The 12,886-nt window shown below is 38.1% G+C and overlaps 1 protein-coding gene across 3 annotated transcripts; it reads left to right on the forward strand.

Moving 5' to 3' along the window:
• Nucleotides 1-1,739: 1,739 nt before the first annotated feature.
• On the forward strand, nt 1,740-7,603 carry LOC127656146 (troponin I, fast skeletal muscle-like). Of its 3 annotated transcripts, none has more exons than XM_052144327.1 (7): nt 1,740-1,760; nt 4,745-4,775; nt 4,896-4,932; nt 5,024-5,152; nt 5,953-6,042; nt 6,138-6,314; nt 7,349-7,603. In XM_052144327.1, exons 1-7 carry the CDS (start codon nt 1,754-1,756, stop codon nt 7,436-7,438), a joined length of 561 nt encoding a protein of 186 aa, XP_052000287.1. In that variant the 5' UTR covers nt 1,740-1,753; the 3' UTR covers nt 7,439-7,603. The 3 variants fall into 3 exon arrangements, with proteins under 3 accessions (XP_052000287.1, XP_052000302.1, XP_052000294.1); XM_052144342.1 differs by lacking the exon at nt 1,740-1,760 and adding an exon at nt 2,701-2,719 and having other exon boundaries at nt 4,713-4,775; XM_052144334.1 differs by lacking the exon at nt 1,740-1,760 and adding an exon at nt 2,709-2,719 and having other exon boundaries at nt 4,709-4,775.
• Nucleotides 7,604-12,886: the final 5,283 nt, after the last annotated feature.

A 12,886-nucleotide genomic window follows, 5' to 3' on the forward strand; every position in this document is an offset into this window, starting at 1 on the left:
CCGGCGGCAAACGCTCCCTGAGCGAAACGTGGAAAGTGTCCCTGAAGAAAACCACCAGGGCTGAGTCCGGGAAGTCCGTGAACTTCGCCAGCGCGAGGAAGTCGCTGATGTGGTCTTCAACAGGGCGGTCCTCTTGTTTGAGGCTGAGCAACCGGTAGTTGGCCCGAATAACCGCTGGATCCATTGTGTGGTCTGTCGTTCTGTAACGAATGAGGTCGGAGTCAGACAAGGGATGAGGATCCAAATGCGGGTTTATTTGATTGAAGGAAACAAACAGGCATGAATAAACAAAACTACCACGATGGGCAAATGAAAACAAAACACAGGAACTGGAACACAGGCATGGGAGCGAGCACAAACTACGTACAACAACATTCAACGACAGACAAGGACTAAACCAAAAACCAGGATATAAATACAGAAACATGGGAAAAAGGGGCCAATGAACAAACAGAACACAAACTAGGTGACAAGGTGATTAACAGAAACCAAAGGCAAATTAACAAGGGCAGGTGAAAACAATGAACAGTGAACACGAGGGAAAACAAGACTATGGAGGTACATGGGTGACAAAAGTGAAAACTACGGAATAACAAAAGTGACAAAATTACAAACAAAGGGCAACAGTGAGACAAGACAGGGTAACCGTTACACATCCAAACCCCTCATTTGCTTTCATCTTTCCTCCATTCTCCCCACCTTGATCATGTCTTTACTTCAGAGCACCTCACTCTCTCCCTGGTTTTCTCTCTGTCCTTGTTGGATGGAAATTGTGATCATGAAGCACAAGAGAGACAAATTGTTTTGCAGTGCAGGTAAATTATTTCAGTATCTGATTTCAGTTCATTATATTGCACTGTGAGAATTCTGGTTTACACAGTGACTGATTCTGAAATTGTGTACTTGGTGCTGTTTTAGGTTTTTTTTTTGTGCGTTTGTGAGTGCGCAATGTAATTAATACCACATTTCACAGTTAAATAAATATGTGCTGTATGATATTGTGTAGAAACATTTCTTAAAACATGGAAACACATGCATAGGTAGGGATATTGGTGGGGTTATTTCTATAGCTTTTGTTCTACCAAACTAGTCTTTTTGTTTTTGCAAACAAGAGCTGTAAAATGTCAAATGAACTATTACATGTGTTTCTTTCTCAGTGACAGATAGTTAATGCTGTAATGGTACGCAAGTTAGGTGAGTGTAGGTCATTGGAGAGCTCTGATGTTGCGGCCACATAAGAGCTTTCTCTGAAATCAGACACGTTTGTTATTCTGTCTGGGCTGTGAATGTTTGGTTTATTACAAAACATGCCAGTGGACCTCAATATCTTCGTTTTTGGAGACATTAACTTGATCAGAAATTAGATTTTTGCTCTGGATATGTGATGCTTGAGCTTATCAAATTAATTAATACAGAGTTAATACATACTTTGCAACATTTAATTTGTTTTGTGCAGAGGAGTCAGTGTGAAAATGTATTAATGAGTAAAATTGGTTGACATCATGTCTTGACTATTTCAGGATTGTTCATGCAAGGGTTGGACTGGCAGCACCAATTGGGGCGTCAAAGTGAGATCATTCACAAAGACACAGCTAACATCACAACCACCTCGCACACACTCATGCACATTATGTTCACATGCATACATATACACATATGTCGATGACAGCTCTGACACTCTTCCCTTTCCCTCTTGGAATTAGAAGCATGTTAGGACACAAAGTCTCTATAGCACATGGAAACTGTGTGCTAAATGAAAGGTTAGTAAGGCTGAATGGATACAGTTTCTTCTGAGGATGACTAGTATATTTTTGGCTCGTGTTGCAGATTTTATGCAATTGCTGCAATGCAGTGGCATTTAAAATACATTGCTTATGGATGGAAGAAGCAGAATTATAGCATGTGGAGCTGCAAGACATGACTGAGCCATAGCACACATGACAAATACTACAGATATTTAGGGAAATGTGCTCTCTTTTGTTCTGTATGACTGCTCCAAACACTACTCTCAGTTGATATTAAATTTTGTATTTGTGGTACTAGTGTTGACAACAATTTTTTGTGCAATAGTTGTATAATCTGGTTTCATTGTTGTATAATGCCAATTATGTCCCATACACTTGAAAATTAATTATATTGAATGTATTTTACAAATTTAGCCAAATGTCCTTTTTTATCAATAATTCATAAAATATCTGAATCTGTCATATTACATTTATATTCCATGTCTTCAAAATGGGCTTATTTTAAGGCAAAAGATTTTATATCTAGTCATTGTTGATCTAACCCAACGTCCTTACCATCAAAACCTTTCGATGTATGCTGAAAAATTGTGTTGGAAAGAGTTTCCATACATTAATCATTGGTTTAATCAAAATGACTGGTGATTTGATTTAGTAGGTGTATACTGTGTGATTGAGTATTTCTCTGTTGTTGTGATTTTTGCTATTTAGAGTGCAATAACTTGTTTAGGATAGAGAGTAAAGTAAATATGTAATTAAGAAGAATAACTGAAAAGCAAAGGTTATTTATGTGTGTAAAACTGGGAGGGGTATGGTTGACTTTCAGCAGCTTGAAGGCTCATTGGTCTGTGCAACACCAATTCCATAAAGAGTTAAAGAGTTTTGCTGAGCCATCACAGAATGCTATCAAAACTATCTTTCAGTACGGAGGCCACCTCCAGTTCCTGGTCTGTTCTGTTGCCCAGATTTTCTTAAAGGTGAGATGATGTCTGACCTGTTACACACTACTTTCTCAACTCTATTATAAATAGTGTACCTTTTGGATGAGTTTTGAGGACTATGTGGATGAGTTTTATGACATTTTTGTATATGTGGCATATGGAAACTGAATACATGTGTTTTTGTGTACTATATGGAAGTGTTTTATGAGAATTGAGTTAGTGTGTGATTCAAAGGAGAGAAATGTTTTCAGTCATTAGTAAGGTAAATTTGCTCTCCAAATGTTTGTCCAAAAGTTTAATATTAGAAATATTTAAGAGATATATCTGTTAGTGCATTTTTAAGTATTTAATTACAATTTTCCGTATAAAATACCCTAAGTGCACGTTTTATGACTAAGCAAGGTGTTGCGGCAAGTGTTGGGGTAAGTAGTCTTTATCATGTTGCTTTCATCCAATGTGAGTAACATTCAGATGGAGCTACAGTATATGCCTTGCTCATTGACACAATGGTGGTGGCTTATGGGTAGAATGAAAAAGAGATTTTAATTAAGAGTTGTGAATTCCTGCAAAATATCAAGAAAATGTCAAGATAACATAATACGGGTGGCGTGGCAGAGTTGAGGGAACACCATGTGCTAACATTTCAATAACCCTGAAATCTGAGGCCTCAGTCAGTCCATCACTCAGATTATCATTACAGCTACAGTCTAGTTTTAGATCTTGAGGAATTCTGGACATATGGATTTTGAGAGTGAGAAATATTTGATCAGTGTATAACTTTGAGACTAGTTATTATACTGAAAGAAAGAGGAAAAACTGATTGATCTATTGACTGATGAAGTTTCTGATGAATGTGTTCCGCTCTTTGCTCGGGATACACCACTCTGGATAATTTTACACATTAGCTTTCTACTTCAGTCACATTTATGTCTCACAGCTAAATAATATAGGAAATGGATACATGGATACATGGATGATACATATGTATGTACAGCAGCTGTCTGTATCATATGGGCAGTTGATATCCTTTTCTACTCTGCTTGCAAGACAACAGTGTATTAATATTCCTTTCTAAAGTCCTGACCCAAAGTATTAAAAGTTGGTAAATGATTCAACCTGAACCACTTAACATGCATACACCATCTATTTTGGTTTTAGTAAACTTTATATTCTATGTTTTCTTGTGTGTTTTTTTATTTTGTTGGAAATAAAAAATTGAAGTTTGAAAATCTCCCATTGACTTACATTGATATAATGTTCAGCATTCAAAATGTAATCAACAATGAAGACACCATTGTAATATTTACATAATGAACTGAGATTGTGGCCTTTTCTTTCTTGCATATATTTATTTACACTGCAGACAGCACAAATCCAGCATTTAATTTACACACAACCAAATCCTAAAACCTAAGTTAACTTACAATTTTAACACTATATTATTTTGTGGCCTTGCATGCACTGTGAGCTATTTTGAATGTAGATTTCTCTCTAATGAAAAACCGCTGGTTTATATTCTGGTATGTGATTGGTGGGGTGTTCTCTGTGCTATGAATGAGTGTGTAATTGAGTGTGGATTGGCTGTGAGTGAGATATTGAGTGAATGTTTTATAGCTATAGGTTATAGTGTTATAGTTGTTGATAGTAGTAGGCCTACTCAGTGGCTGTAATTGAATATGGGGTGTTATCCATGATAAATGCAGTAGAGAGGAGTTTTGCTTTCTGCCACAAGAGGGCAGCACTGACTTTAGAGTATTTTTGTCATTTTTTTTTTAGCTGCAGTATTTATTGGTTTTGACTGAAATTATTATGCTTGATTGAAATTCAGCCCCTTCTTCAAGGCTTCCTGTTGCCATCAGTCTAACATAATGGAGTTGACCTTCACGAAAGAACCACATGTGTAGCTGAATAGATTTGTCATCTGATCAACGTGTGACATTAAACAATGTTAAAGAAAAATACGATGCATGTCATTCTAGTGTAGAGTTTGCCAACTCTGATTGATCTCTCTATCATTTCTATAAGGAAGTCTCTCCTCGTTCTCTACATTTCCTGTAACAGAACACAACAGAAAGTCTGTCACCATGTCTGAGTAAGTCTGTAAACTCATCTTCAACTGGAAACCTTACAAGTCAAACACAAATAGTCACAAACACACATATCTAAACCAAAATTATTGAAATATGTTGTCTTTCTCCTAATATCATGGCAGAAAAAAGATGACCTCAAGCCGCCGGCACAATCTCAAGGTATACAGAATCATTTAAGTGTTCAGTTTGTCAACTCTGCAGATTTGTGAGTTTTTGGTTGCATTTGTCACTTGTTTATTGTTTGTTGTAGAGTTTGGTGCTGGCTATAGCTAAGGACCTGTTGGAAGCTGAGGAAAAGCAGGCAGTGGAGGACAGAGTTCAATATTTGGAGGAGAAATGTCCTGCTCTCTCTCTGCCTGGCTCTATGCAAGAACTACAGGTACACACATTAATGATAACACACACACGCACACACATTCATGATATATGCTAAACTGTTTGAACTTACAGTAGCCCCAGAAAGTATTTGGACACTTACTGTAAGCCTCAATTAAATGTATTTCAGTCATGACAACTCTCTGAAAGATTTAGCATGTTAATGTGGGTATGACATTTTGATAGGATATTGGTCTTGGCAGACTAGATCTGCTACACTGCTGCTGCAGAGCAAGTATGGAGACTTGCTACTGCTAGAAAATTACAAATCTAAGGACCAATCAGCTTACACCAATTGAGCCAATTGGCTTAACATGTTACATGTCAAATAACCCATCAGCTTGTGCCCCATAGAATTGCATGGCTGCACTTTTGTCATGAATGTAATTGCATAGATAATAACAAAATAACAAAGTAAGTGGGATCTGCAAAAAATACTGCTAGATCTTTTCTTAAAACTTACTTCTTTTTCTGAGCCATTGAGCTTATTACTTTTAACCAGCTGGTGTGAAGATGATTTTTGGTGGATGTCAGTTTCTCTTAAGTTTACACAGGTTTCCTAGCTGAGTAACCACAAGTGTAGTTCATGACATTAACTTTGGACAGTGTTTGACAACCAGAAAGTGGCTTATTGTCCAAATACATTTTGGGGCCACTGTATATTATGTATATGTATGCAGTTTATTTATTTATTTTTCCTACTCTGAAAATGTAGATACCAAAAAGTGTTAGAGAGAGAGAGAGATAAAAAATACAGTATATACATTGTGTTTTGCTGATGAAAGGTTTTTTCTCTGTGTTTAGGATTTTTGCAAACAGCTCCATCAGAAAATCGATGTGGTGGATGAGGAGAGATATGACATGGCTGCCAAAGTGGCTAAGAGTGACAAAGAGGTTTGTTATCAAGGGTTTTTGTTCACTCATTTCTCTTCTCATTTAGTGGGTGTGACAACTTGATTTTCAGCAAACGTCATTGTGTGTTTATATAGGTTGAGGATCTGAAGATAAAGGTTCAGGACCTGAAAGGTAAATTCAAGAAACCAGCTCTGAAGAAAGTACGCATGTCTGCTGATGCCATGCTACAGGCTCTGCTGGGCTCCAAACACAAGGTGTCCATGGACCTGAGAGCCAACCTCAAACAAGTCAAAAAGGAGGTCAAGGAGGAGGTGAGTGTGCTACTGCAGTCAAAAAACCACACATACACTGTAATAGTTTGCCATACAAAAACAAACAGGGAGAGGATATTCCACTATCATGGCTTAAATTCCAAGACTGCAAACCAAACATAGGCTCACACCATTTGCATATATATAGCATATCATTTATGCAGAGCTACGTTCCCACCAGAAGCCTGCGGTCAGCTAAGGAAAGTCGCCTTGTCGTACCAAAACAAAGAGGCACCAAAACACTTTCCAGGACTTTCAGTTTCATCATACCACGGTGGTGGAATGACCTTCCCAACTCAATCCGGGAAGCTAACTCACTCTCTATCTTCAAAAAACGGCTAAAAACACATCTTTTCCAAAAGCACTTAACCGGTCACTAAAAAAAAAAAAAAAAAGTATTTACATTTCTTGTTGCACTTAAATCTGTTTTGTATACTATTCTGATGATAGTGAAACTTTGTAATATGGCACTTTTTGTACCACTGTCTCCCTAAGATGATTCGCTGATGTTTTTCCTCTTTTGTAAGTCGCTTTGGATAAAAGTGTCTGCCAAATGAATACATGTAAATGTAAATGTAAATATAGGGGAGATATATGGCTAGCTGTCACACAGAGAAGTTTTCACAAGGGTTATATCTCAGTTACGATGAGATTCTGAGTCAACAGTCCAATTATACATGTGTTATTTCTTAAGCAGAGGTTTTGTATGTTGGTTTCAAGCATAGAGATTAAAACACTCTTAAATTAGAATAATATTTGTTAATTTTATACTTCAAACTAAAATGTACAAATAGGTGTTGGGTAAGCAAGTCAATCAAACCACACTGGTGTACATTCAGGCAATAATAAAGGTAGATTTTAACTGAAAGTTGAACGATTGAATGTTGTCAAGACACATATTTTTCATTAATTATTTTTGTCAAAAATCAGAGTGTCAAACATTAGCTCCCAGGGCAGTACAGTGGTAGTGTAGCATCCTCTCTAATGTCAAAATATTAATACTGTGTCTTCAATTCATGTGCGGCTTGTTTTAGGATAAGGAGGCTGTTGGTGACTGGCGTAAGAACATTGAGGATAAGGCTGGCATGGGCGGCAGGAAGAAGATGTTTGAATCTGAGGCTTAAACAGCAGCCATTTCAGTTTTTGAATTGTTGTTTTCTGATGGACTTTCTGTTGCTGCTGCACGTTTTGCTGTCAAAAGGTGCTTTTGCATTCAAACTAAACATTCACCAAGTCAACTAAACTCATAAAATTAATTCATGCACAACATGATGGACTCATGGACTCACCTTTGCAAATAAACATTGTATAAGAAACTGGTGTCATCTGGTTTGTTCCTTATGTTCCACATTCTAAACACCTGTTACATCCCTCATCTCCATCATCTGATGTAGGCTGTATAGGCATTTTCTCTGCATTGTGCATTAGTTAAATTTATAATAGTTATTATATTGTAATAGTATCAGGGTTGCCAACTCTCACGCATTTGGCATGAGACACAAGCTTTCAGTCTCTGTCTCACACTCTTGAAGACTTTGAGCCTTTTGCATCTCTGATCTATGAGAAAAGGCCAATGAGAAATTGGCAGACAGAATTTGCAAGTCCCGCCCCTGGACATACAGGTATAACGGGAGGGAAATGCATCTGTTTCATTCAGGATTTTTCCGAGGACCCGACAATGAGGTTCGGCCGCAACAGTGGCTCGGTTCAGTGACGTGGCCAGGAGGACACAACGTCTCGTTCCCTCCATCAGGGAACGGAGGTTACATCCGTAATCTAGACGTTCCCTGTCTGTCGCTCACTTCGACGTTGTGTCAAAGAAGCGACACTAGGGGTCCAATTTAAATCATGCCATGCGCTGAGCAGTGTATGTGTACTTCTGACACAGGAGCGGGCAGGTATTTTACGTGCCAAAGCGACCAGCTGTGCCAGGCTGCACGTACCCTTCCCCAACGCCCCATAAAATCGTCAAAGCTTTCTGGTTCTTTACCCCCGACAGGGGGGAACAAGGCGACGTGCTAAGCATGGGAGCAGGCTGCGCCAGCTGCGCCCTTTTCTCTCTCTATGTTTCTCGCATAGAGTTAAAGCGGCTGGGGCCATCTTAACGCTATCATACGCATCGGGGAAGGTGATCTTTCCCAGTTTTCCTATTCTTTCAAGGAGGAAAGACCCTGCGCAGACCACACCTGCCCAGTCCGGGGGAGGTAAAGAGTGGTGAAATACATCACTTGGGCTTTTAGGTCACATGTGGAGAATGGCACGTTGGTAGATCCTACCTCATTGGGATTGAGGAGTTGCTACAAATCACGGGTCCACTCGTAAGGGGACTGTACTGCGGAAAATACACACAGGAGGAAAAGTCCATGTGGTACCTGTCCTGTAGAGCACCTATTCCAGTACAGGGTAAAAGTACCCGCATTGGTCTTGGTCGCCGAATTCCTCCCCTGAATTTGCGGACCAGAGGGCTAGGGAGGAGTCATCCAGGGAGCCGAGTTCATGGGATCTCCTGGGGTAAAGGTGCACGGTATTACCTCAGCGGAGGGAAAGGTCCATAGGTGCAAGCAGTCCACCTGGTCAGTTTGTCAGCGTGTACCGTTCTACCGGCTGGGACCTAAAAAAACATGGAACGAAACCAACTCAACCCTGAGATTATAAACTTTCGCAAAGGTATTGGGTGTTGCCCAACCCGCTGCTCTGAATATGTCTGCTAGGGAGGTGCCCCTCCGGGAGGTGCTAGGGAGGTGTTGTGTCGCTTCTTCGACACAACATCGAAGTGAGCGACAGACAGGGAACTGATAATTCAAGATTAAAATCTCAGCTTCAACTTCAGGCAGCACGCTGGGGTAAGTTTTGGCTGTAATGCTAACACAGGATTTTCTCTGACATGGTGATGGTCATTTTTAGGGTGATTCTGTAACTGGGCTCTTATGACATCAGTTTTTAAGTACACATTTTTAAATCAGTGCAGCAATATATCAGTCGCGTTGTCCTGCGTGTCATGAGCAGTATTTACACATTTACCCCGTGCCCTCCTGGGGGTACTGGCAACTATCACAGCTACTTCGGGCGGATTAACTGTATAAATCCAGGTAAACATCCAAGTTGAGTGTAAATGCCTTTTGCTCTGCTGTTCGTGTGATTTACAACTGGAGCGTGAACAGGCAGAATTTCTGCGCATGCACCGCGAGGGCCGTGAGGCGGTCATATGATGAAGAGAGTGTCTGTGTCTGAAATCATTCACTCATTCAATATTTCCTACATAGGGAATGGGAGTGGGTGCACTATATCTCAGCAGTAAGTGAACGAAATGAGTAAGTGAATTTGGATGCTGACGTATACACCAACATCACATATGAACTTTTAAAATACTTGGGCCTTACTTGTTATTCTTATTAAATAATATATTAATACAATAAACCTTAATTCTGTATATTCATTTTGAATATAAATGTTAATATAAAGAGTAAACACCTTTGATAAAATTTACATTATTGTAGTTATTTGTTGTACTTTAGTATCTATATTTCTAATTTCTATATTTAAATCATGGATAATTTTACCAATACAAGATGGGTAGCATTTCTCATCCGACTATAAACGACACCAAAGTTATCATAACCTACATGTTATAACCGAATATTTAAATCATCCACAGAATTATCATTTCCCCTGTGTACAGACTCCTGAGTTAAAATAATATCACCTTATTTAGTAAATAAAGAATTCTTCAGCTTAATGACAAAATTCAATGTTATCTTTATCTTTAAATTAAAATGTATCTTTATATTTTGCATGTCTATATGTTATTATGTTATTTTAATCAAGTAATGATTGGTGAAAATGTAATTTAATACATTCAGCATGAAATAAAACATTGCAGGAACTCCCAGCTCGTACGTCTTCCAAGAGGTGGATTGTGGGCAATTAACTGTAATTGAGTGTACATCAAATATACACTTGAAAATAGAGTGCATTGTGGGTAAAAATTATTGAAAAAAGTTTGGAACGAGTGGCTCACTCAGAATTCAGACAATCCTACTAAATGGCTTACACCCGAAATAGTGCACTATACAGTGGATAGGGGGTGGTTTCAAACACAGTGAGTGTTCCGGGACCAAGACTGAAATGTTTCCAAACCTCTCCTCTTATTGACAAATTCATCCAGATCTGACAACAGCCCTTAAAGGGATAGTTCACCCAAAAATGCAAATTCTCGCATCATTTACACACCCTCATGCCAGATGTGTATGACTTTCATTCATCTTCTGAGCGGTTCTGAACGAAAGATTTTTAGAATAATTTCTCAGCTCTTTTGGCCCACACAATGCAAGTGAATGGGTGCCAACATTTTAAAGCTAATTTGTTTTTTTACATAAGTCAACATAAAGGTAATCCATAAGACTCCAGTCGTTAAATCAATATCTTCTGAAGTGATGTGATAGATGTGGATGAGAAACAGAGCACATTCATATATAAAATGGCAAATATTGATATTTTTCCTCACCCACACCTATTATTTCACTTCTGAATATATGGATTTAACTACTGGAGTCTTATGGATTACTTTTATGATTCCTTTATGTGCTCTTTGGAGCATCAAAAGTTTGGCACCCATTCACTTGCATTGTATTGACCTACAGAGCTGAAATATTCTTCTAAAAATCACAATTTGTGTTATGCAGAAGAAAGGAAGTCATACATATCTGGGATGGCATGAAGGTAAGTCCATCCATCCATCCATCGTCAACCGCTTATCCTGTGTACAGGGTCGCGGGGATGAAGGTAAGTAAATTATGAATTTAAATTTTGGGGTGAACTATTTTTAGGGGCTATTAGGGGCTAGGTGTGTGGAATCATGGCCCCGCCCTCTGCCCTGCCACAAGGACACAACTGCAAAACATGACCTTTCAAATTGTTGCAATTTAATGCATGAGAACAAAAAAACCCCATCTAGCCATGTAGCTGGCTTAAATTAATTTCTTACCAGTGGTCCGGCTGTGTATCTCATATCTTTTATGTGAATTTTATGATGACAAAAAACTCTTTGAGCGTGCACGTGACTGCCACATCTAGCTACAACTCTGTCCTTGCTGTTATATTCTCCCTTCCCCCTCACACCACAAGGGGGCCCTAAGCGGCCGCTTATACCACTTATAGCAAGAAATTGCCTAATTGATTACCTTGCTTCCTTTATGTCCTTTAAAGAGTTTGGAACTATCCCCATTGGCATGCATTGTATGGATATATTCACATCATATTTTTATCAAAATATCTTTGTCTGTGTTCTGTAGAAAAAAGAAAGTCATAAGAGATTGAGATGGCATGAGGGTGAGTAAATGAGATGATTATCACTTTTGGGTAAACCACTCCTTTAAATTTCCTCCCTAATCTGAGCTCTTCTACTTTCCTTTATATTTAACTAAAATTAACAGAAAATATACTGAGCTTCATACTTTTCTCTCAGTCTGTCTCTCTTTCTAAATCAAAGTAGATCTGTTTTGTAAATGAAACATATGTTTTTGCACTCTCTGTTAATTACATTCAAGCAGTACTATTGTTTGATGACATTGTCCATGTTAATATGGTTACAGGATGCTGTTTACCCAGAGATGCCTCTGAAATGTGACTGAAAGACCCTGTGGGTAAGTGACTAGAACAAATGTGTTTTAGAACAAATGTCCTGAGGTGCTAGTGATTTATGGTGTGTAACTATGCCAGGTATTCTAACTGAAAATTATTCAAATAAAAGCTCCTAAAGCCAAAGATTAAAAAAGCTTTATTTGGGCTTCAATTTACCAGCTTCTTTCATCGTCACTGAAAGCCTACCAACTTTATTCGACATTTGTTTAAAAACATACATATATGAAAACTTTAGTGGCATCATGTTGCTTTCCCAAAACTGCATTTGGAATATTATATGCTGTTAGTTGAGTTTTTAATAAATGTCTCAGATAAACAGGATTCTGGTTTCAAGTCTTTTCCCCCAAATAAATATGCTTCCTGAATAAATGACAGATTATTGTTATAAACTGATTTGAAGTTTCCTCATCAAAGCAAGAGAGTCAGTAAGTCCAGGAGGTGAATTTCACAAGTAAAATGTCTCTGACCAGATTTTCAATACACTGAATCAAATTAGCTCCATGACTTGACAGAGTGCAGACTAAGATATTGTTTCTCTTGGAGCAGCACCTGTCTGGTTGGTATGAAAGATTTGTTGTTGTTGTTGTTTTAAATTTATGAGTAAAATAAGGTCTGTGGTAAACATTACTTGACGATATGTGGACATTTTGTTCTACAACATAAAATACACACTTTAATACATCAAACGTTAATTTTGAAATGTAAAAAAAGAATGTAATTCAATACATACATGGTGGGGGAGTAACGAAATACATGTAACGGGATTACGTATTTAAAATACAAAATATAAGTAACTGAATTCCACTACAGTTACAATTTAAATAATTGGTATTTAGAATACAGTTACATTCACAAAGTATTTTGATTACTGAAGAGATTACTTTGCGTTTTATTGTCATTTGTTTCATTTAATATTTAGTCCTTTCAGATGG

Source organism: Xyrauchen texanus, chromosome 2 (assembly GCF_025860055.1).
Source record: "Xyrauchen texanus isolate HMW12.3.18 chromosome 2, RBS_HiC_50CHRs, whole genome shotgun sequence".
NCBI classification, from domain to species: Eukaryota; Metazoa; Chordata; class Actinopteri; order Cypriniformes; family Catostomidae; genus Xyrauchen; species Xyrauchen texanus.

What these genes read in the sequence shown, in the direction of transcription:
- LOC127656146 (XM_052144327.1), top strand. An exon ending in GCCGCCGGCACAATCTCAAG is followed by an intron (nt 4,933 to 5,023) that starts GTATACAGAATC and finishes TGTTTGTTGTAG; the next exon opens with AGTTTGGTGCTGGCTATAGC. An exon ending in AAAAGGAGGTCAAGGAGGAG is followed by an intron (nt 6,315 to 7,348) that starts GTGAGTGTGCTA and finishes GGCTTGTTTTAG; the next exon opens with GATAAGGAGGCTGTTGGTGA.